This window comes from Lagenorhynchus albirostris, chromosome 7, assembly GCF_949774975.1.
Source record: "Lagenorhynchus albirostris chromosome 7, mLagAlb1.1, whole genome shotgun sequence".
Taxonomy (NCBI): Eukaryota; Metazoa; Chordata; class Mammalia; order Artiodactyla; family Delphinidae; genus Lagenorhynchus; species Lagenorhynchus albirostris.
The window spans coordinates 13,486,175-13,511,802 of NC_083101.1; the positions used below are offsets into that span (position 1 = coordinate 13,486,175).

At 42.4% G+C, this 25,628-nt stretch overlaps 1 protein-coding gene and 1 long non-coding RNA gene across 2 annotated transcripts in view; one reads left to right on the forward strand and one right to left on the reverse strand.

The window, feature by feature from the left end:
• Positions 1-25,628, forward strand: part of STOM (stomatin) — a 27,870-nt gene continuing 2,242 nt past the window's right edge. The window contains exons 1-6 of the mRNA XM_060154465.1: positions 1-143; positions 13,087-13,190; positions 14,123-14,195; positions 15,221-15,303; positions 18,534-18,737; positions 19,716-19,850. Coding sequence (XP_060010448.1) covers positions 83-143; positions 13,087-13,190; positions 14,123-14,195; positions 15,221-15,303; positions 18,534-18,737; positions 19,716-19,850 — 660 coding nt within the window. The 5' untranslated portion in view covers positions 1-82. The remainder of the gene's footprint in view (positions 144-13,086; positions 13,191-14,122; positions 14,196-15,220; positions 15,304-18,533; positions 18,738-19,715; positions 19,851-25,628) is intronic.
• The window catches only part of LOC132523391 (uncharacterized), a 3,356-nt gene continuing 3,103 nt past the window's right edge, over positions 25,376-25,628 (reverse strand). Inside the window, exon 2 of the long non-coding RNA XR_009541510.1 lies at positions 25,376-25,558. This is a non-coding gene — a long non-coding RNA (uncharacterized LOC132523391). The remainder of the gene's footprint in view (positions 25,559-25,628) is intronic.

Sequence of the window (25,628 nt, forward strand, 5' to 3'; positions counted from 1 at the left end):
GGTCGCCTCCGGGCATTCCTCGCCGCTCCCGCTCCGGCCCTGGCTACAGCGACCTGAGAGTAACGACTCCGGTTCGGGCATCATGTCTGACAAGAGGACATCAGCGGAAGCCCAAGCCCGGCGGCTTCCCGACTCCTTCACGGGTGAGCCCTGTGCCCCTGGCGAGGCCCTTGGGGTCACCCGCCGCCCCTTAACCTTCTCGAGAACGAGCCTTAGCCCAAAGGTCCCAGGAAGGTCTCGGATGTTTCTTAGCCGAGCAACCGCTGCTCAAAACCGCGGTTTCCCCACTCGTACGCTGAGAATGACGAGCCCTACTTCGCGGGCTGGGGGTCAGGTTTAGGGATGTTAGGGTGCTGAGTGCAAGCCCAGTGCCCGGCACACTATGGACCCTGCAACAGCGGGCGCGTCTCCAGTGCCCACAGCCAGAGCAGGGGCTCGCGTTATCCAGCGGCTGCCAGATGCCAGGCCCTGTGCCAGCGCTTTCCGCTCATTATCTCGTGGCATGCACGCGGACGAGGACGTGCCTGAGTGACTGGCGGCCAGCGAGTGGTGGAGCCGGGCCCAGACCTGCACGCCACACCCGGGAGCCTGCGTCTTCGCCCCACTCCCCCTTCCTTCCCGCCCCACCGGAGGCCAGCTCCTTTACCCAAACCTCGCCCACCCCCAGAGTGCGCCGCCGTCCTCCCGAACTAGAAAGAACTCCTACCCCCCACCCCTGCCAATTTCCTATTAAGCCGCAAGACCGACCTGTGTAGTTTCGCCACATGTTCCCGACACATTTGCGGAAGAAAAGAAGGAAGTCTCTTTTTAGCATCCTTCCTGTATCTCTTTCCAGCTTCACTTTCTGCCCCATTCTGCCCCATCCACTTCCTTTGTTCTAGAAACCTCGCCTTCCGGACTTTTGTCCCTCACAAGGAACTGTAAGTTCCCCACCCTACCAGGGCCTTCCCAGTCTTGAGGCAGAAATTGTGTGAGTGACTCAATTTGTTGCCCTGTGACTAGTACCCTTGAGAGGGCTATCACCTAGAACCTTTATTGGCTATCCTTGCGGGGGAGGAGGAATTCATAAAGAGAGGCAATAAACCACTTGGGAGTACTGGTTGCCTCCCCGGGGCTCTTAGTGATCCAAGGGAATTATTTCTAAGGATGGAATTTCAGACAGAATGACATAGTGAAAGAAGTTCAGGGGACTGGGTGGGCTTTTCCATCACCCCACAAAGAACACTATACTGGACTCATTTATTCTGATTATTTGTAATGCCAGCCTTGTCCACCGATCCCATATGTCCCCATTTCCTTTCCCCAGCAATCTTTGTCTTTAGTTCCTCCCCAGGAACAGCAAAAGAATTACAGAAATCTTATTTCCTCTTTTCTGTACCTTGGACAGTTATTTTCCCAAATCAGGAGTGTGACAGAGAGGATGTACTTGAAGAAACTGATACTCAGAGAAGTTAAATTACTTTAAAGTCACACAGTTTATAAGTAATGGAGTCATATTTGAAGTCTGGGTTTGACTGATTCTAAAACCTGCTGGTATAAAAATTGTGCAGTCCGGCCTCTTTGATAGTCAGTTGTCTCTTCCTAGAAAGGAAGGCAGGCAGGATCCTTTCATCTGTACCCTGATGTCCTGGTGGGAAACTAAAGGACTGTTAGGACAATGTTAGAAGTTTGGTGAAACTGCAGTGGGAAATCTGTAGAAGTTCTTTGGGAATAAACATGATCTTTGTACTTAATGTTAGTTGTCTTTCATGGTCACAGAACAGCTTTCACTCCTAAACTCTTCTTGTTGGTTCTACACTATTTTTTAGACAGAAGTCTTTTAAAAATCTATTTAAAACTGTGCACCCTTTCCTCTGAAAATCATATATACAAACAAAATTTTGCTTGGTTGCTGTCACCTTTTTTTTTTTTTTTTTAATTTATTTTTGGCTGTGTCGGGTCTTCGTTGCTGCGCGCGAGCTTTCTCTAGTTGCGGCGAGCGGGGGCTACTCTTCATTGCAGTGCACGGGCTTCTCATTGCAGTGGCTTCTCTTGTTGCGGAGCACGGGCTCGTGGCATGCGGGCTCAGTAGTTGTGGCTCGCGGGCTCTAGAGCTCAGACTCAGTAGTTGTGGCTCACTGGCTTAGCTGCTCCGCGGCATGTGGGATCTTCCTGGACCAGGACTCGAACCCATGTCCCCTGCATTGGCAGGCGGATTCTTATCCACTGTGCCACCAGGGAAGTCCCGCTGTCACCTTTCTGAAAATGTACGCCTTAGAGACCTGACACTGGTAGGAAAACCACTACTAGAATTTATTAAATAGAATTTATCGAGTGCTTGCCATATGCCAAATACAGCCTAAATGCTTTGAAAGCATTATCGAATGCAATCCTCTAGCAGCTCCACAAGGAGAGTGTCATTATCTACCACTTTACAGCAAGAAAACGGAGGCTCAGAGTGGAAAAATCACCCACACCTGTGAACGAGGTTCAAACTTGGGCTGATTTTCCAAATCATTTTACCTATCCTAGAGCTGCTTCCAAATTGCATACCCAAAAGGAGGAACTTGTCAAACATCAGTACTTCACTGAAGGTGAGAGACAGTAAATAAAGCCCAAAGGAACCTGGCTTCAATCAAGACCCCCTGGCTAGACAGCTCCAGAGGGCTGCTTCTGAGAGAAGCAGTGGAATATAAAAGTCCAAACTGCCCCTTTATGATTTTGCTGATAATTAGTCTTAGGAACATAAATATGACCAAACCTAGGGCAAGACTAGTTTTTCTTAAAGCCAGTGCATTCGCTTTCTAATGAAATAATGCAGGTGGATTGCAAAGAAATGTATGGTTATAATTAAGAGCCATGTCAACAGAATAAATCCCTTCGGAAGAACGCCTGAAAATAAGCAGAATCAAGGGACTGATTTGTTTATTTCAGTTGTTATAGCCGACCAGATTGGGGAGAACTTTGTAATTTATTTAATAATTAATCTAAGTTAAACCATCAATGGTCATAGATTAACTCAAGTGACAACCAAGTCTACAAAAGTTGGCATTTATATAATTTTTTATAATTAAATAGGTCATTGGTTCCACCTGATGGTGTAACTTGTACACTGTAAAAGACAGAGTCACTGATCACCTGGTCAGCTTTGAAGAAAAAAATTTTTAATGTTGATAAAGTGATAAAGATTGGATTCAGTCTGTTTTTTAAGAAGATGTGGGAAAACGTTTTCCTGAAAATTACTGTAACCAGAAGAAATGAGCACCTCTCCTCTGTGTCTGCCTAGCATCTTGTGCCTACCTCTGTCGTAATGTTTATTGCACAGATTATAAATATCAATTATAATCACCTTTGTTAGACCAGGAGAGCTTCTGAAAGCAGTGATTGTGTCCTTCATCACTGTAATAAGTTCAGGGTCAAGTGCATAGTAGATTTGCAAAAATATTTGTTGAAAGTAAAAGGAAGCAGGGAGATAAAGACCCCCATAGAGTAGATCAAGTTGTTAAATGTTTGGTTACGTTGGTGGAGATGTTTTTCTGTTTACAGTTTATTTTTATTAAGTTTGTTACAACCCAAACTATTGATTTTAGGGTGTGGACATGTTCCTCATACAGATAGACTGTCTGGGTTTATATTATCAATAAAGGGATTATAATTGTTATGATAATGTACTGTACTTAAGGAATCTCCTCTTACTTATGAAAGTGTGGAAAGAGCAGTTAGAGGTCACAGTAGAAAGAAGGAAGTGTGTGTCAGTTGCCTGTTGACACACAAATCGTTCCTCCATTCTTTTTGAACCTTTGTCTATACTCTGAGCCTCTATACTCTAGATTAGCCTTGAAGATACGAGCAATAATGTGTCTGTCCTAAAATATCAGACAATGAAAATTAGATACCAGCCTTACCTAGTTGTGGATATGCACTGATGGTAGGATGGTATAGGATAGCGAAATGAGAGTGGAATCTCCAATTTGAAGATCTGAATTGAGACCTCAGTAGCATCACTTTGGGAAGTCTCAGTCTCCAGAGTCAATTCCTCGTCTTCATGTTGGGCTTAATCTTACTGTGGTATCTAACTCCCAAGGTTTTAAGTATCAAATGAGAAAATTTATATGAATGTACTTTTGAAACTTTAAAGTGTAAATTATTAAGATATTATTTAATGGGGAAAACAAAGAATAAAAAGGTTAACAATGACTGTTCGGGAAGCCTAGTAATTATACAGGAAATTAAAATTTATGCACAAAAAGTTGTATAAAAGACGGTCCAGGAAACTTCGGGACTCCAACTTACCTCCCCAAATGTGGTCTGTTTCTCCTCCAAAGACAGAGTCCCCAGGCAGGTTGTTAGTCGATATTTTCTCTATGGTGTTCAGGTCCCAGAAGGCAATTCACTTAATACGAAGTTTATTCCTATAAACTGTATCAGTAATGACCTTAAGGTTCTGATAATAATAATGGCTACTATTTATTGAACGCTTCCTAAGCGTCAAGCATTTTACATATTTTCTCCTGTACGATAATGACTGTTCTCGTCCCTCATTTTACTAATGAGAAAATTTAGTGGTAGAATGGAAATCTGGCACCAAAACTCCAAGCTCTTAGCCACTGTTTAGCTACTCAGCCTCAGTTGAAGAATGGGAAACCTCATGATCTAGTTTCCTTATGCTTCTGTTTCCCATTATTTAATGAAAATGATGTTGCCCTCCAAAGACTTTTATGAGAAAAACCTAATTATAGTTACTTTTAAGATATCCAAGTAAAAGAGCTGGGGAAAAAAAACAAAACTGAAGAAGTAGAGGGGGTTTTGTTCTGTTTAGTATATTTCAGGCCTAGTCTAAATTTAATTAACTTAATAACATTATGAAATTGTTTTTCTCTCCAGTTTTTCTGAACATAACTATTTTTATCTTTCCAGACATGGGTCATATTCAGCCCATCCTTCTACCTTCCTGAATTCTCTCACCTCACAGTTGAAAAGGGCTGATTTTAAAAAGAGGAAAGGAAAGAAAACATTTGGGGAAAGCATTATGACCACTGCTTTGGGACAGAGGACGATTCTGAACTGTATTTTTTTTTAAGTAACATTGGTTTATAAGTTTCATGAATACAACATTGTATTTCTGTTTCTATCTACCTACCATACAGCATGCTCACCACCAAAAATTGATGAACTGTATTCTGGGATCCTGTATGCAGACATGTAATTTCCATTTATCTTCTGTAATACTCAGCCTTTTCTTCCCCTCCCCAGAAAACAGCAGTATCTGGGAATTCCCTGGTGGTCCAGTGGTTGGGACTCTGCGCTTTCACTGGCAAGGGCCCAGGTTTAATCCCTGGTCAGGGAACTAGGATCCCACAAGCCGCATGGCACGGCCAAAAACAAAACAAAACAAACAAAAACCAGCAGAATCACTCAATTCATTCAACAGCTGTTTACTTAACAAATGTTGTTCAAGCATCTGTTATGCACTGGGTGTCTTCCATGATAGCTCACTTAACTCTTCACACTGACCCTTGAGGGGGTACTCTTATTAGCCCTCTTCTTAGATGGTTAGAGTGAAGCACAGAGAGCTAAGACACTTGCCAAAGATCACACAGCTAATAAGTGGCAGAGCCAACTCTGAAGCCTTATGCTGTACTACTTTAACAAGACCAAAATCTCATGAAGAAGACACTGAATAAGATAATTACAAGTATGATAAGTAGTGTTTAGAGAGGGTGAAGTGCTATAGGTTAGGAGAGGGGACCCTATTAAAGACTCAGGGGTTCAAATTTAAAATCATTGATGATAGTCTCACCTATTTTTTCCTCCTGTTTTATGGCTAGAAATATTTGAATGAAGGAAAGCTACGGAAAATCCTCAAGATGCTTGGGAAATAAAATATTTATTTAATTTCCTGATTCTTCTTTTTTTAAAAAAAATAAATTTATTTATTTATTTTTGGCAGCATTGGGTCTTCGTTGCTGCACGTGGGCTTTCTATAGTTGTGGCGAGCGGGGGCTGCTCTTTGTTGCGGTGCGAAGGCTTCTCATTGCGGTGGCTTCTCTTGTTGCAGAGCACAGGCTCTAGGCGCGTGGGCTTCAGTAGTTGTGGCACGCTGGCTCAGCAGTTGTGGCTCGCAGGCTTAGTTGCTCCGCAGCATGTGGGATCTTCCCAGACCAGGGCTCGAACCCGTGTCCCCTGCATTGGCAGGTGGATTCTTAACCACTGTGCCACCAGAGAAGCCCTCCTGATTCTTCTTGAGCTAAGCACAGCATTCCCTTTATTTCAACTTTTATTGAAAATCTTTCTTAAAAGGACTAGTCCATTTCCTCTCCTTACTGTCTCATGGTAAACACATTTTGAGTTTTGTAATTCAAGTCACATAATGCTTCATCAGTACTAGTTCTTTTAGTCTAGTATCTACAGGTTTATAATAGGGCGGAAAAGTTATGGTCTTCAGTCATGGTTCTTAACTTGATACCATCTGGCCTGTAGCCACTCCAGTCCAGAGCATAATTTCTTCCCTAGAGGTTTAAGGATAAGGGCATTTGAGGAACTGTAAACCATGCCTAATTAAAATAGTCTTTTGAAAGATGGGTTATAGTGTGTGCTTGTTTGCTTTCAAAACCTCTGCCCAATGAACTGCAAGTTGCAGTTGCCAAGTAAACAGCATCATTTTTTCATCATCTGTTTATTGACACCCTACTATGTGCTAAACTCTGCTTTTCTCCCCTCTACCTGTTTGAATCTTTCTCTCTACAGGATGCTGCCTTCACTTTTGTTGTCTCTCTTCTCTTAACTCCTTTTTTCCATTTCTCTTATTTGCCTTTTCTTCTATCGTTTCCTTCCCTTTTCTGTCTTTCTCCTAAAATCCCAGTCATTTGAAAAACTCAGTTATAGTAAAATTTTGATTAATTGAAGATGTATTTATATTCAAATAAAATATTTTATCTGCCCTTTTGCCTGTTTCCGCCTTGAATTCTTATTTATCAGGTCTTTTAAAGACCTTGTTTCAAAACAAAGGGAAGAGAAACTAGGAATCTGGGAACTGTACCCTTACTTGAAATGCCAGAAGAAAGATCAGATGTCTTCTTTAACTCACAATGTCCTCCTCCTCAAATAGATGACTATATGAGATAGAACTAGAATGAGTCGTATGGCCTGTGGACCAAATCTGGCCGACTGCTTGCTTTGTATGCCGCACAAGCTAAGAATAGTTTTTATTATATTTATACATTTTTTTAAAAAAGAGGAAGATTTGAAACTTATATGGAACTCAGATTTTAGTGTTCATAAATTACGTTTTCCTGGAACACAGCTGTGTTCATTCATATATGTATAGTCTGTGACTGCTTTTGCAGAGTATTCAGTGGTTGAGACCGACTTTCTGGCCTGTAAAGCCTTACGTGTTTATTCTGTGGCCCTTTACAGGAAAAGTTTACCACACCTTGACATGGAATCTCCAATGAGGAGTAGTTGTGGCCAAAGAGAACACTTGTATGCTGAATATATATGCTTGTAAGAAAAACTCAAAAAATGCCAAGACCTTTCGTTTCGACCTACTATTGCCCCTTAAAAGTTGCTATTAGAACCAGATAACGTGTTTTTGAGACTAAATTCTTAGCCATGCTATCTTTCCCCACCCAAACAACAACGTTTTTGGCAATTTACAACATGAAGCATTTCATCTGTATACTGGGAAAGAGGAAGGAAAAGATTGTGCTTTAAATGTTGGTATTTCAATAATTCTTTGGCTTACCTTTTCTTTGTGTAGTAATGTGTATGACTCAGTCAGATTTTCACATACTGCATGAAGGTATGTTTCTGGCCTTTGCTTGAAGAAGAAATCCCGTATCTTTTGAACTTTAGAATAGAGTCCCAATGGTAAATGGAATTTATTATTTCACATGATTTCTAGTAGTGCCAAATTCAATCAACCGTAAAGGAAATCAGCTGATATGGGATCATTAACAATATGCAGTACTCTGAAATTATGCCTGTTATAATCTTGAAAAGAATATTTTACTGCCCGTCTGGAAGCCAACCCAACAAAAATTACTGTACAACTTGGTTTTGTTTTTTGTTTTTTCCATTTGTTTCATGGTTTTGTTTTGTTTTCTTTTGTCTCTTTCCAGAAATTCTTTTGCTTTAGTACTTTGGGACTCTGGAAGGAATATGTTATACCTACTTTACAGATTTTTGTAAACATGAGAAATAATGTATATATGGAGTTAGCTTGTGGCTGATGTGTGATAGGCATTTAATAAATGGTGATTATTAGTGTTAATAAAATGTACCTCCAGAATAACAGAAATTTAAGAATTGTGTAATTTCATCTTTTCAGCAAAATTAGTTTACACAATAAGGATGTATGGAAACTTTGCTGAAAGTATATTCAAAGCAAAAGAGTTTCTAATTGAGAAAACTGGACACAACCTAAATGTTCATCATATGGAACGATAGAATATTATTCAACCTTTAATAATAAAGAGTATTTCCTGACATGAAAAAGTGTCCACAATATAGGGGGGAAAACATTTAAAATTATTATGTATACCATTATTTCATTTTTGAAAAAAAGGATACATATATATTGTGTGTCCAATAGCAAGGCAGAAAATAATCACCGTCCAGAGATATAAAAGTATAGATTATTTTTCTTCCTCTATTCTAAACTATAATTTTAAATGTTATAGTGACAGTATTTTACTTTTAAAATAAGAAAAAAGAGTAATATTTTTAAAAATTTACGTTAGTTTCCTGGAGGTAAGCCCAATTTGAATGCTCAATTAAAAAATGTTAATGTATGGGCTTATATCCATTTTCAATACCATGCTTTGGTTAAAATTTTATTCTACCACGGTTTTCAGGAAAGAGTTTTGTAGTAAAAGAAAAAAAAAAGTACTCTAAACCATGGCAAAGTGGTATTTACAACCAAGTATCATGGGATCCCTAATCTTTAAGATTGTTCCTACCCAGCAAGTATCAACAAGTATATCAACCAAAATGTCTCAGAAATACCTATTGTTGATTATTTGTCTTTTACCTCATAAAGGTAGGAGGGAGGATTCAGTCCTCAGGGTAATAAGTGGGAATCTTGAAGGAAATGAATTTCATAAAATTTGAGGGAGTAACTGAGATTTCTTTTCCTCTTTGGGCTGTACTGACTAAGAGTTTGTTTACAGCCTGGTGGAGTTTAAGCCTCACCTCTCTGAGGAATGTGATTTATGCACCTTTTTAAGCTATAACCAGGTGGGGAAGAGTTTCAGGGTTGAGAATGGGATCGTTTCATTTTAAAGGCACTAGAATATTATGAAATAGCACCATTTCTCCAGTGTGTACGCTCGGATTATTTCTAGCTGAGCATTTGAAAAGTGAAAGACAGGGCTTCCCTGGTGGCGCAGTGGTTGAGAGTCCGCCTGCCGATGCAGGGGATATGGGTTCGTGCCCCAGTCCGGGAAGATCCCACATGCCGCGGAACGGCTGGGCCCGTGAGCCATGGCCGCTGAGCCTGCACGTCCAGAGCCTGTGCGCCACAACGGGAGAGGCCACAACAGTGAGAGGCCCGCGTACCGCAAAAAAAGACCAAGTCCAGTTTTCAGAAAATCCACTTAATTTCTTCTTCCTCTTGATTTGCGTTCAAATCCCATATACTCATCTGGGGTTTTCAACAACATAGTGGAAATTGAGCACAAAAAACCTGGGCTGTACTTTCCCGTTTGTCCTTATGTAGATAATAGTTCAATAACTTAATAATTTGATTCACTAATCAGCTTCTTGAAGGTCTTTGAATGTCCAGGCCTAGCCTGGCAGGAGGGAGGCACGAAGTGAGGGAAAAATTAAGTAGTTTCAGAGGCTTTTATCAAGAAGAGTAAAAGCCACCTATTTTCCCATTTTTCATCATGGAAATTGAACACTTGAGTGAAATAGGAGAATGACAGAAAACTGTCATCTGTGTTTACTGAGCACTGCCTCAGTCCTGCAAGGCCAGTCTGATTATTTCAAGTAAGGACACAAAGGTTCAGAGAGGTAAAGATCGCACAACTAAGAAGTCACAGAAAGTTGAAACTTAAACAGTCCCTATTCTCAGGAAATTCATCTAATAAGGGATATAAATGCACAAGAAATTACATATCTAGTTGGAAAGCTGGCTAAGTATTTTATATCCACTCTCTGCAAGGTACTGTGCTAGACATTGAGAATATAAAAATAAAAAAGAAACATCCCTGCCCTCAGGGAGTTTATCATCTATTACAGTTCAGGACACAGAGCTTTGCCTGGAATATGGGAGACTTGGGGCAGTATTTTAGAAAGCACCAAATGCTGTCAGATAAGTATTTGTGGCCCATCTCTTCCTTGTTTGGAATTCCTTTCATTTTGGAAACCTAGACCTGAGCCTGGCAATGAGCCTTGAGACTGTCTCTTGCTATAAATAGGCACAGCTGGAATTAAGGGGGCTTCCTCTGTAAGAATATCAGATTCATTCCTGGAACTCCTACCATGTTTTCCCAGCTTGGATTCTGTCTTGAGGAAGTGCTCCAAACACAACAACTTCTTTAATAAGGATTTTTTTTTTTTTTTTTACTTCAGAGGCAAAGGGTCAAAGAGTGAATTGATTTAGAACGTGGCCTTTGGAGTGAGAAGACCTGTGTTTGAATCCCAAGTCCTCCATTTTGTGACCTTAGGAAAGATGTTGCTTCAGTTACTTCATTTGTACAGTGGAATTAAAAACACCTAACTTCCCAGGGCTTTGTAAGGAGTAAATGAGATACGTGTCTAAAGTAATTTATTACAGTGCATGAAGTATAACAAACTGTCTAAAAAGGCTGCTGTGATTCATATCCGTTATGACAGCACCTGATAGGCTCTTCCACCTGTGGAGAAGTGGCGTTGCTTGGAGTATTCTCTCACTGAACATGTCCGTACCCCTCAGAATGATAACTTAGAAGCCTCCAGGATTAACTTAGCTCACTTTTACTTAAGTACGCATTAGGATGTTAACCTGACACTATGACACAGGATCGGAAAACTACAAAGTCGTGTATAACCAAAGTACTCATGTGTATTTCTGGTTTTTCATCTTATGTTTTAGAGCACTTGACCTGGATACCCACGTGTGTCTTGTCTTCGTGCTCCCAGCCGTCACTCTGCTTCTTTCTTGGCCTCCTATTTATTCAAAACCCCATCTTGCTGCTGTCTTCGCCCCTCCTGATCTGAGTAGTAACCCATGCCTGGCCTACCTCTTCCCCTCTGACCACCTCCCTCCCTCCCATTATTAAAACAGCTCCTGGAAAGACAGCAGACACCTTCTGTGGTTGATAAGAAAAGCGATCTATCCCTCGGCCTATTCAGTCCCTCTGTCCCCCACAGAAAGGAAAAACAAACTAAAAACGAGGAAGACATCGGACACAGAGAGTGGGAAACACAACTTAGGAAGGGAAGGCAGTTTCCCAGGATGACAGTGAAAGGCGATCAGAGGGATGGTTGCTGCACCAGGAACATGAATAGGTCCAGACACGACTCCAAGACTCTTCTTTGGAAGGTGTAATTGGTAGAGTACCTGAGCCTGCTGAAAGGAGGTGTAGACGATTGATGAAACGTTTGGGGTTGAATCAATAAGTATATTGAAAACTAAGCAAAGGGGAAAAAGACAGACATTGACTCCAGAAAAAAAAAAAAAGTTGTACAGGAAAAGAAAACGAATTATGCTTCACTACGTGGCTTAGCTCTGAATGGCATTTGCATATTCATGAAATATAAAATTTGATATTGATCTAACCAAAATTATGATGCAATTCCAAGGATGGGTATATTTATGTGTGGGGGGAGGGGTAGAAAGTCAACAGATAAAGCTCAAAACTGAAAAAAACAACAAATAACCAAACCAGTGTATTATTTAGAATCAGGGGGCAATACGACAATACTCAGCCGAAAGAGCGGTTACCTTGAGTAGAAGAAATTGCAAGAGGTGAGCAGGGGACTGCCCTCTTGTACTCGTGGAACTGTTTGACTTTTTTAACTTTATGCAAGTTTAACTGATAAAAAATTAAAACTAAAACAGAAGAAGCACAAACGCATAGCGACAGGCTAAAAAAGAAGGTGAAAGAACACTATCTAGAGGGGAGAAACATAGGTGACAAATTTTATTTATTTACTTCGAAAAATGCATGCACATAGAAAGAGTTTGGAAGAATATTTATCATCTCTGAATTGAATGATTTTTCCCTTCTTATACTTTTCTAAATTTTTCTGCAGTGGGGCATATATTATCTTTGTGATCAGACAAAAGCTACTTCAGGGAATTCCCTGGCGGTTCAGTGGTTAGGACTCCACGCTTTCACTGCCAAGGGTGCGGGTTCAATCCCTGGTCGGGGCACTAAGATCCCACAAGCCTCATGGCGCAGCCAAAAAAAAAAAAGAAGGAAAAAAATGATTCCATGTTACAGAAAAGGGAAACTATTAGAAATGTGAGAGGGAAGCTATGTACAAAGATGTTCGTTATAGCATTGTTCATAATAGTAAGAAATCAGAACCAATGTGGATGATACATTGTGCATATACCCAGTGAGATATTTTACAGGTGGCCTTTTTAAAAAGAGGACCTAAATGAGCTTATATGCGTGTATCATATGATTTTCACCTTTAATTGTGCTGTACCCTCGGCTCAAATTCCCTTTGCCCTCCTTCCCCTTTTCATTGGTATTTTCCTTAACCATTACATCCTGCAAGAAGCCCCTCTGACAACCATCACCATTGCCTACCCGCCCCACCCCACCCTACTTTCACCTCCATCCCAACGGTGTGGTGTGAGTTACCCCCTATTCTGTGTTTTCAAAATATGCTGAACGGACACTATATCTGCACTTAGTATTATAATGATCTGTTTGTCCATCTTGCCCGCTAAACTGTAACCTTCTTGATAGTTGGGATTGGCTCTTACTTTTATCACTTCACTGCATAATAAAAATTAGGGAAAGTAGCACCTGCACTTCAAGGTTTTTATGAGGATTCGATGGGAAAATACATGTAAACAGCTGGTGTTCAGTGAATAGCAAGGATGAAGATGATGGGGGGACCATGCTAAGAACAATGATAAGAGCTGTATGTTTTTGGTTTTCACAGATAGCCCCAGTGCAGGCCTGGGACCTTGTGGATGGATTTTGGTGGCCATATCATTCTTGTTCACAGTTTTAACTTTCCCATTGTCAATATGGATGTGCATAAAGGTAAAGAATATTTCATCAACATCTGGAAAGGGGTCAACTCCTAAGTACATAAGCCCACTGTGTGTGTGTGTGTTTGTTTGTGTGTGTGTGTGTGTGTGTGTGAGAGAGAGAGACCATACTGGCCTATAATTCTTAACTCTAGTCACCAATTATCATGGAATCTTAAGACTTCTTTTCAGCCACTGCCCAGTCAGCCCCTCCTGACGATTAAAGTAGGGATCACCATCTAAAATTTTCTGGAGTCAGGGATGTGGGGTAGTCCTGTGAGAACAAGTCCTCCAGAGTCAGGATGCTGAGGTGTGACTGCTGATGCCATTATTTACTGTGTGACCTTTGCCATGTATAATGTGAGGAAATAGCAACACCTGCTTTATAGGGCTGTTGTGAGGATTAAATGAATTACGTACTTATCACAACACCTGGCATGTGTTAGTAATACATTAATAACGTTAATAATGTCTATAAAGCTATTAATACTGTGATAAATGACTATCATTTTCATATTCCTAAAAAGAGAAAATATGCTCTAAGAATTTTCAGATTATGTTACTATTATAATTTAAGGAATCAGAAGACAAGCTATGAGGACTTTAGCGCTTTTTTTCCTGTATTGACAATGCATGAGTAACTGGATAATAATGTTAACAGCTGAGGAGCGTGGATTTGCTTCTATATACTCTTCTATACTTTCCAGATTTTATACAAGGAGTATCTATTGCTTTTATGATCCATAATAAAAGTAAATAACTTGGTTATTTTGGCAGGGATGATTAAACATTAACCATGTTACCTATAGCTATTATCTGGATTATAGAGAAGAAAAGAAAATAGAGGCATCTCACTTGTTTGGAGCAGAAATATGTATTTTGAAAGCTATGCATATAAATACTTGTACTCCTCATGTTAAATTATTATTTGTGCTTTTAATCTAGATCATAAAAGAATATGAAAGAGCCATCATCTTTAGACTGGGTCGCATCTTACAAGGAGGCGCCAAAGGACCTGGTCAGTACTAGGATTCTGAACTGTTTGCCTGGAGAACGAGATTCGTCCTTTTACTGATGTGATTTCCCTTATGAGGGTCTCTGTTGACTCAGAAGAGAGTTCTCATAGCAGAAGTTGTGCAACAATAGCAGTGCTGCCTACCAGAAATTACCCTTTCCTTCCTGCCTCTCCCCTCCCTTTCCTACTTGAGTTGATAAGTTTATCTTAGGCCAAGAATAGCCACAGCTATCGAAATTAGAGTGTGAGAGTCCCTACTGAAATAAATGCTTTCAGTCATTATTTTTGGCAAACTTCGATTAAGCTCCCACTGAGTTCCAGGCTCTGGGAATTCAAGGGAGATGAAAACACAGTCCCTGCCCTCAAGGATCTTACTGCCTGGAGGTGGGACACCAACAAGGAAACAGGTAGTTACAATCCCACGTGATAAGTATTATGGTCAAACAGTCACAGATGGCTGTGGAAACCCAGAGAAGAGTGATGACCCCAACTAGTGGATGCTTTCTGGAGGTGACATCTTGCCAGGAAAGGGTGTGAGGCAGGGGAGAGGTGTTCCCAGCACAGAATATGTGCAGAGCAACGCAGAGGAGAGCATTGTAGGCTCAGGGAACTGCAGGCGGCCCAGCCAGAGTGCAGGACGGGAGGAGAGCGTAGTGGGTGAAGAGGTAAGTGGGGTCAAGGTCGTGCAGGACCTTGTACGGCTTGTTCAGGGGTTTGTGTTGGTTCATAGGAGAGAAACTAGAAGGATTAGAAAGATGACTTGGGAAGTGATTGCGTTGGTCTAAGGGAAAACAAATGGGCGACAGTAACAGTGAAGTAAGGAGATGCAATCCACAGGTCTTGTGGGGACAGTTAGATGTGGGAAGAAAGAGCGGGCATCAAGGATGACATTCCTGGCTTCTGGCTCATTCACTGAGGTGAACTGCTTTCTTTCGGTTTATCAGGTTGATTCTGTTAGAACTGAATGGTGCGGTGAGCTGGTCAGGTGCTGGTGTCTCTCTCTAATCTCGTGTATGTCTCTGTTGCAGGTTTGTTTTTTATTCTGCCGTGCACTGACAGCTTCATCAAAGTGGACATGAGAACTATTTCATTTGATATTCCTCCTCAGGAGGTAAGGTTGTCTTTTGCTGTGAGTAACTGAGCTGTCACCGGGGAAGGGGCCTGGCGTTGAGAGGCAGCAGGGGACAGTAGTCAGAGCACGGCTTTAGAGGCTGTCTGCCCTCACCATTTTATGGCTGTGTGACCTTGAGCAAGTTCTTTAACTTCTCTGTGCCTCCGTTTCCTCATCTATAAAATAGAGGTTATAATAACAGGACCTACTTTATATGGTTCTTGTGAGGAATAAATGAGATACTCTATGTAAAGTGCTTAGAGCAGAGGCTGATAGGTAGTAAGTGCTATGAAAGTGCTTGTCGTTACTATTATTACAAAACGTACTGTCATGTTAATGTAAGTATAATATTACTGTCATCACCGTTGTCATCATTTTTACTACCACACTTCTCCTCTCTGGGTTTCTGATACGATATTCTTCTTACGGTTCTTGACTGTATTCTAAATAAATTGGTTAGAAGCCAAAGAATTAGAAACTGCCCCTTTGGTACTTTAGATAAGCATATCATGTTTTATATTAGTAATTATTTCAGGCTTTTTCAAATTGCTCCACAAATCACCATTGAAACGCACAGCAGAACCCAGAAAGTAGATGGTTGCAGTGAGACAGAGGAATTCCTCCAAACTACAGTGGTGGAGCCAGGACTCAAAGGCAGCTCTTCGGATTCCCTGTGCAGTGCTTTCCCCACAGCTCCATGCTAAGTGCATCCTACAGCAGGTCCGTCCTGGCCCTTGACGCGGTGATGGCCATCCTGGCACTCGTGTCTAAGGAGTTGTAATAACCGTCGCAGATAGAAAGCCTAAAAACACGATGACGGGAGGGACAGAAGAAAACGGCCAGTGTTTTCTGGCCACAGGCCGGGTACTCAGCAGAGTGGTGGAGCCTTGTCACAAAATCCAGAAACCAGCTCAGGCATTTCCCTGCTGGCGCTGAGCCAAGTAGTTAGGGAGGTCAGACTTCATAATCCACACATACCGGGTGAAACCGGAAATCATTTTCACCCCCAAGAACAAGACTGAGAGCATTGCTGTATTCTCTGCGTGGAAGATTGGCCCTTAGGAGCCCCGTTCAGGGCAGCGGGGAATTCTCCTGGCACTTTCCTCTGTAAACATGGCAGGCGTCTGGCAGGGTCACTGTGAGCTTCTGCCTTCCAGCTGCTTTCTAAACACAGAGCGGATTGGAACTTGGCAAGCAGTCCTTTTTCTGATCCCCTGTGAACTTACTGCGAAGGGAGATAAACACTCCGCCTACAATAATCAGTAGATAGCGAGGATGCAACTTTACAAAGCTCCAGCTGTGGCAGAGTCACAGTGGCAAGAACTCATTTAGAAACGATACACCTTTTCCCATCGCATCGTAGGAAAAGATTAATTTTCACACAAGATGGTAATACACTGTGTATCTATTTACAAATCCCCCACTTCTCTTCCAGGTTAGAAGTATTTTTAGGTTACTAAAAAAAAAGGATTACTGCTTTGATGCCTTGCAGAACTAAACTGCTGTGTACTATCATTGTTTTTATTACTTTCCACGTACATAGCTCTCTACACTCGCAAAAGGGCTTCGTTTCCAAACATCTTCTTCTTTGACCTTCAGAGAAATTTGCATAGACTTGGGCCGTATTATTAGCCCCATCTCACAAATGAGGAATCGCTAAGTCAGTCTAAAGGCCTTGCTGGAGGTCACCGAGGGAGGTGCCGGCAGAGCTGAAACTCTGTTTCAGAGTTGGGGTCTCCTGACTATAGTTGGGGTCTCCTGACTCTCTCACTCCCACTCTTCATCCCTCACTGTATTCCTGGGACCACGTTTCAGTCCCGTTCATCTCTTGTCTACTGACTACCTGCTGTGTGTCAAGTGCTCTGCCAGTGCTAGAGATACAAAGACAAACTTCCCTCAGGACATTCATAGTCTAACAGAGAAGTGATGATGTAGATAAATCGTGTCACTGCAGTGAAGGGGCAAAGGAAAGCGTGTTTAACTCTGCCGAGTGAATCAGGGAAGTTCCATAGAGAAGAGGACACTTGAGCTGTGTCTTAAATGATGAGTAAGGACACTCCAGCCTGAAGCCGTGGGGGAGAGGGAAGGGAGGACATGCAAGGAGAGGGCCATCTGCAGAAAGGCCTGGGGCATGGAACATGGTGCACGTGGGGACCTGCATGTCATCTAGCATAGAGTGTGTGCAGGAGTGGGGAGGAATGAAGCCAGAGGGCAGATGTCAAAGGGCTTTACACCAAACCAAGGACTTTGCCCTTGGATGTGATAGGAAGCACTGATTCATTGTGTCCTGTTGAGCATTTCCACGTAGCCTGCTGTAAATATACTTCCACCTTGACCTCACCCTACGAAAACAGTTCCGTTCACTTTTTGTTCTAGTAACACTCTGCTACTTACAGTTCATCAAACCTCAGCTCCCTGGTACCTCTGTTCCTTTCACACATTATTCTCTCTGCCCTGAATACTCTTTCCCTCTATCCTCAGAAAATGTTTATTTCCTTTTTCAAGGCTTAGTTCATGTATCACCTCTGCCACCTAAAACTGTCCATCCTTAGTCCCTTAGAGCTTCCCTTGATTCCTCAACCTCTTTGAAAGTGGGAACCAAGTTTTTTCATACCTTTATCCCTGGAACATAGCATAGTGCCTGCTGCTAACCGCTACTAAGTCTCAGTATTTGTTAAGTGATCGAATGAAGGAATGGAATTAATAAATAAATGAATGTACTTTGTTAAAATTTTGTAGACATAGTTAACATTCTAATGCTTTGCTCTCTTAGTCCCTTGGGGCTTCTGTAACAAACCACCATAGACTATGTGGCTTATAAGCAACAGAAGTGTATTGCTCACAGTTCCGGAGTCTGAGGAGTCCGAGATCAAGGCACCAGCAGCTTCGGTGTCTGATGAGGGCCTGCTTCCACTGTCTTTTCATTGTGTCCTCACATGGTAGAAGGGGGGAGGGATCTCTCTGGGGCCTCTTTTCTAAGGGCACGAATCCCATTCACGAGAGGTTCACTCTCATGACCTAATCACCTCCCAAAGGCCCACCTCCACACACCAACACATTGGGGATTGGGTTTCAACATGGATTTTGGGGGAACACAAACATTTAGTCAACAGCACTTACTAAAGACGATGAGCTAGTGTTTTAAGGTGTTCTGTCACATACCATTCCTTACGGTTTTATTAAAGAAAGAGGTGGTTGACAGTTGTAAAATTGCTTCCTTTGTGTTGTAGATCCTCACTAAGGATTCAGTGACAATTAGTGTGGACGGCGTGGTCTACTACCGCGTTCAGAACGCTACCCTAGCTGTGGCGAACATCACCAACGCTGACTCAGCAACCCGTCTTTTGGCACAAACGACTCTGAGGAATGTCCTGGGCACCAAGAACCTTTCCCAGATCCTCTCCGACAGGGAAGAAATTGCACACAACATGCAGGTGAGGAGTGCACCAGTGCTGCATCTCACAGAAGTTGGAAAATAAAGCAAAGGGTCAATGGGTATTTGAGAACTTTTCATCAAGTCAAGTTGGGGAATCACCGGCCTTTTTTTCTTTGTAGAAAAGTTTTACCAAACTTGATGGAAGGGGATTTTTTTCACATAATTAGCTCCTGGGTTAATAACACTCCGATGTGTGCATTGTTTTTTAATTCCCTCCAGTGTGTATTTTTTTCTCCCAGAATTAGTGTTAACCTTTTTCTTTAGCATAATAGTTCAGAGGCCGTTCTGCAAGATAGCGCAGGTGTAGTTAAAGCCATATTCTGTGCGAGTCCCGTGACTGCCTTTGCAACTCTTACGCTTTCCAGTCTTGCTTACGTAACAGATGACGAATCAAACCTGACTTGTTCAGGTTTGATCAAGTACTATAAATCTGAACTGTTATTATTTGTATAGACTTCACTGTGTGTGAAATCTCTGGTCTTACTTGATGCCCACAACAACCATATGAAATAGAATAGAATGATTTCATTCCTACCGTTGTAAAGGGAGGATACTGAAGCCCAAAGAAATAACGTGGCTCACACAGAGTCACATTGGCTCAGGAGTCTGCTGGCCACCTGTTTTTATAAGTGAAGTTTTATTGGAATACAGCCACACCCATTGTTTAATGTGCTACCCATGGCTGCTTTTGACCTACAAGGGTAGGGTTAGTTGCAACAGAGACTGAAAATAAACAATCACTATATGACCCTTTTAGAAAAAGTTTGCCAGCCCACGTTAGCTTATTAGTAACGGAATCAGGATCCGCTCCCCAGTAACCCAGCCCCCCACTTCAGCCTCCCTGCCTGCATGGATAACTGATCTCTCTGCAACCCTCCACCAGTGCCTTTCCCGCTCCAAATCCCAATGAACAGAGCTACCTTAGGCCACGGGGTGGGGGCTGAACATTTCTAGCTTCCTTCTCTCTTCCTAACAGACTACTCTGGATGATGCCACTGATGACTGGGGAATAAAGGTGGAACGTGTGGAAATTAAGGATGTGAAGCTCCCTGTGCAGCTCCAGAGAGCCATGGCTGCTGAAGCAGAGGCATCCCGGGAGGCCCGAGCCAAGGTAACCTTTTTTTTTTTTTGTAGCCCGTTTGTTTTTCCTGTTGAGTTTTCTTTTTTAATTACACAAAGTAAAACGTGTTTGTTGTAAAAAATTGAAACGATCCTGAAGTAGTGAAGATGAAGGCTCTCCCCGTCACTTTACATTTCCCCCAGAGGCCAGCACTCTTAACAGCTTAGTGTACATACTGGAAGATTTCCATTTGGGGTTTATTTGACTAGGTTGTTAGTCTACTGGCTTGTTTGGTTTACAAAAGTGGGATCATACAATACATAACTGTTCTTCACCTTGCTTTTCTCACTCAACAGTATCTCCTGGGAATAGCAGTACACAGAGATCTACCTCGTTCTAACTGCACATCCCATACATTATTCTCCCAGTCCCCTATTAAGGACACATTAACAGTTCTGACTTCAGAGCAGATGGGCAATTGCATCAGTTTGCTTACCATTCATTCCTTCCTTATTTTTGTCTTCTGTTTCATTCTCTGTCTTTTCCCAGGTTCTTCTTTCTTCTTACTATTTCCTCTTCCTTCCTCTCCTCTTCTCTTTTTTTCACTTCTCTTTCTGTTTGTGGCCTCTCCCGAGGTCACAAGTGCACGTCTGACTCCCAAGTGCACGTCCCAAGTGCACGTCTCCCCAGTTGAACGCTGAAGGAGACACACCAGCCCCGATTCCAAATTCACAGCAGAGTGATTCTTTTCAGTCCAACTTCACTCAAAGATCCTAATAAGGTCCCACGGCCCCTTACCTATGAATGGGTGGAGGAAGAGGGATAGTTTTCATAGGAGTGGTTGCTGTGGATGTGACAGATCTCCTAGGATACCAGGAGCGAACCAATTTGTTGCCGTTAGAAAACAGTAGTAGCTGGTGATAATTGGCTAACCACAGAACCCTGCCCTTCTGTTAGGATGCCCTGTAAGCTACGGATTGGTCACTATAATTTTTTAGCCAGCACCAAATAGAATAGTAGTTCATTTGACACACTGCATCCAGAATTTTCTACTGACCAGGATTTTTAGATTTGCCTGATGTGTTCATTGATGCTTGTGATAACACTACAACACCCTCAAGTACTTTCTCTCCAAACCATCATATTTTATTTAGAAGATTAAATTACATTTGTGCTAATGATATTAAATATGCCCCACTATAATTTAGTTATTTGGAAGATTAGGAATCGCTTTTACCTAGAATATGTCATTAACCAAAAGCCCCATTTCCAAACCATATTGAATAATAGAATTTATCATACATAGAATACGTAGAGTATCGGAGCCTGAAGGGTCCTTGGGGATTATCTTCTGAAGGTGACAAATACCTGGCCCAGAGGCTGCCACTCCACCCTCAGGCTCCCAGGCCAGTAATTAACCACAGCACCGTTTTCCCCTGAGCTTGACTTGACCTTAGAACAGTGCTGAAACACTCCAGGCGACAGCCTGCAACTGCTTGGAATTGGCCCTAAACATGAAACTTATTTGCCATCTCACACTTTAGATGAAAACGTCAAAGCCCAGAAAAGTTATGTGTTTCCCTGAAAAGCACACAGTTGATTAGTGACCATGGAGATTAGAATTTCTTCTGCTCCCCACTGCCTCTTCTGGGACTTTCCAGGACGGACCGAGCCTCTTCTACCAGCATTCTCACCAGTTAAGAAAGAGAACTCCTGACTTCCCTTTCTAACAATAAGAAGAGATAAAGGAAGCTGGTTAGAATTCTGAATTACTGTGCTCTCACTTGGGTGAGGCTGTCTTTAAGGTTGCGGTTAACACGCAGAATCACCATGAGTCTCATCCTTCCATAAGGTACAGTGACCCCGCAACAGCCATAAGGCCCTGCACTCAAGTTCTCAGGGAAATAGGGGTCACCATTTCTTCAACAAATAAATTGCAGAGGAAAAGGGTGGGAGAGTCTATAGATGAAGAGACTTCAGAGAAAAATTCCTCAAGTTAATTGGCCGTCAGGGAAACGCAAATGCAAGTCACAAGCAGATGCCACGCTAACCATCCACCAGAACGGCTTAAAAAAAGAAAAAAGGAAACAAAAGATCCAAGTGTGGGCGAGGGAGGAGGTTTTGTTGGTGAGAATATAGATCGGTACAGCCGCTCTGCAGAACTGTCTGTCTGTCTGTATCTGCGAGGAGTGCACATGTTTGTGTACCAAAGGGCACATGCTGGAGTGTTCACTCCAGTGCTCCAGCAGCAATTTGTAATTACCCCCGACTGGCAACTACCCACATATCCATTGCTAGCTGGATGGGTAAATAAACATGTGGTTCATACGAAGGTGCACCGCACAGCAAAGAGATGAACGTGTAAGTGCTCACAAGCGTAATTGTGAGAAGAAAGGTCACGAAAGAGGACAGATTATCCTGAACGTGTTATGATACGTTAGGGGGACCTCTTTTTAAAGTTTTCAGACCAACTCTTAATGACTGGAAATGGAATGTCTTCCGTGCTTGCAAATTCTCCCTTATTTCCTTTTTCACGGTTCTCAGAAGAGTGCCTGGCATGTGCTTTCAGGCTCCTATCTCTGGGGCTACTCATCTAATAATTGAGAGGGTGGGGTGCAAGAATGCAGGTCACCTTTCTTGGCGCTTCCCTCAGAGCAGCCCCCCTAGGCCACAGGAGGAGACAGCAGGACGGCCCACGTACCTGAAAATGCCAGCTTTCAACACGACGGTCTGTAAAGATGAAGTGCAGATTGACAGGGGACTACTGCACTTTTTGCAGAAGGCGCACACACCCATGGGTAGCTTGCGTTGCTTCCTAACATCCTACCCATAGTGCCCGCTTGGCCTGTATTAGACACAGCCTGTGGTATTGTGTTCACCTCTTGGGCAGCTCACTCAGAGCAGCTTTTCTATTAACAAAATGTGAGACAGCCGGGTGGGTCTGGCTTCCCAGCCAGGAGATGGTGTATTGATTGGTAGTGGGAGATGAGCTATCTTTGCAGTTGGTCCCTGTCCAGACAGAAAAAAGGACCTAACTGGGCATCTGAGATGACGTGGAAAGAAAATCAGAGCCTGCCATTCTCGTGGCAGGGTCGGCTTGTGCGTTCTCTCCAGTGTTTGCCTGGGAGGACGGTTCCCGGAGTCCCTTTCAGTATGGCTGGCACTGGCCCCTTCTCACACATCTAGTAGGGCATAATGGTTTGCCTTGATAAATTTAGGTTTTTATCCTCTAATCTGGGTTCCATCTCCCAGTAAGTATCCCCTGTCTCACCGAATGCACCGCAATCCAGGAACCTGGACTCAGCCTCTGTTCCCCTCTGGTCCCGTCCCAGTCTGCCCCACACTGTTGAGTCTCCCTCCTGAGCAGCGCCCCAGTCTGTTTCCTCCTCCATCCCCACTGCCGGTGACTGGCACCAAATCACTCTGAAAGCTCTCCCTCTCGGTCTTTTCTCTTCCTGATGCTCAGACATCTGTTGGAGTGTTTGCTCAAACTAGATCTGATGAGGGTTCCCATCGCCTCCGGGATGAAGACGAACACCCGAGCTTGTGCTGCCCTTCCTACCCGGCCCCATTCCCCCCCCCCCACCTTCCCACCTTGTCCCATTCGTCTCCCACCTTTCCCTCTGCCCCGTTCACCCCCCACCTTCCCACCTTGCCTCATTCATCCCCTACCTTTCCTTCTTCCCCATAGTGCTCATCCCCTTACAGGGTCCTGGAATACACCAGCTTTTTTACACCTCAGTACCTTTTCATGTGTTCTGTCTGAAATATTCTTTCTCATCTTAATCCAGACAGCAAGCCTTTCGTCCTGTAATGTTCAGCTTCTTCTGTAACCTCACCACTTCAACTTCTGCAAAAATTGCTTTCCTCTCAGTGCCGGCATTTGTACATGTCTCTGTCAGCATTTGTCACACTGGAATGAAATGATCTGCTTCCAGTCTGTCTCCCCTACTTGGCCAGGAGCTGAGGGAGGCAGGGGAGTCCGCCTCTATCCCTAGCCCCTCACAGGGCTTGACACCTGGGGGGCCCCCAACGTTTACTGTATACGTCAATGAAATTGTACTGGTCATAAGACTATTGCTTTCAATTCTGATATTCACAGCAGTGTTAAGAACCATTAATATTTTGAGATCCCTGTGAGAACAACCTAACTACCCTTTTAGTCTTGAGGATTATGGTATGTTTACACCTCTTCTCCTAGGATTACGAATTAGAAGTAACTGCCTTGATTTGACTTCTGAATCTTTTAGGAATTAGGGTATAAGTGGATCCAAAAATTAGGTCTTGACTTGGCGCTTGCCCTTCCTACATAATTAGTCTCCGTTTATACACTCAACATATAATAGACTTTCTCTGTCTTCCTCACAATGGTCCCATGAGGTAGGTGCTATCCCATTTTAAGAATAAGAAACTGAGGCTCAGAATGTTAAATACAGTAAGTCCCCTACATACGAACCTTCAAGTTACGTACCTTCCAGGTGCGAACTTTCAAAGATGCAAACGTGCGTTAGTGCGTGTCCAGTCAACATAAGTTAGTGCACGTGTCTGGGTTACGTTGTCGTGTGCGTGCATCCTCTCCAAGTGGTTGTGCTTTTGTGTACAACCACAAAAGCAGTACTGTATAGAGTACAGTAGTACAGTATCTTTATTTCAAGCCCAGGATGTCTGGAAGCAGGTGTAGAAGCAGCGGTATATAGCCAATTATGTTAGTTGGGTACCTAGGCTAACTTTGTTGGACTTACGAACAAATTGGACTTACGAACGTGCTCTCAGAGCGGAACCCGTTCGTTTGTGGGGGACTTACTGTAACCTTTCTGAGGACACTCAGCTAGGAAGGGTTAGGTTTGCGATTTGAGCTTAAGACCATCCAGACTCCATCGCCCCTGCCGTCCCCACCAGTCCAGTGATCTTCAAACTTTTTGCTCATGTAACCCCTCAAAGAATTTAGAAAAACTCTACGTCCCATCTCACATTTTAAATAGACATGTAAAATTTTTCATTTGGAATGTATATACTTGTCAAGCATATAAGTCCTGGCATGTTTTAAAAATTGACATTTTGAAATGAAACTGTTAACATCATTCTTTTAAATGTATCCAGTGAAATTTCGATAACGTAATGATTTCATCCTCTGTTTTATAGAATGATGAAAGAATAAGTTCTTTTAGCAATTAGGAATTTTTCATTTTTTCTTTTTCTCCTTGAACTTTTATTTCCATTCCACCTCCCCCACCGAGTCTTTTCCTAATATAATGTATTTTGTCATGAATTATTTTCTCACCCTTCTGGAACACATTTAGTATATAAGTTAAAATATTTTTAAAATTTCTCTGACTACAAGCAAGGGTCTCAATGAGATGAATGAGGAATGAATCCATGTCTTTGTAGATGGTTGTTACTTATTGCTAGAAGACAATATTCAGCATCAATTCTACTTTTCATTTTTACAGGTATAAGGAGTAAGAAACCTTATTTATATAAATAAGTAGATGGAATTGGAAGTTTTTCTTTAAGTAACTTTATACAATTCTTAGCACTCCCTCTGAATTTACGTGCTAAAAAATCCTACAGTGATCTTTCATCAAAAAATACTTTTAATTATCCATCCGCTTGCAGTACAATAAGGTCCTCTTCCCTTTCTTTGAAATCAAAGCATTGGAAATCCATCTGACTTGCAAAAGGCTTTGTATCCAGTCACTGGGGTCATTCACTTTCTCAGCCCCTACACAGTATTCTGAATCGTCCCCTTGTTTGGTGCCCTAGAAATGGGAGAAAGGCAATAAATAGTAAAAGAGAATGTCTTGCCCTCGGGCACATATTCACGCAAAT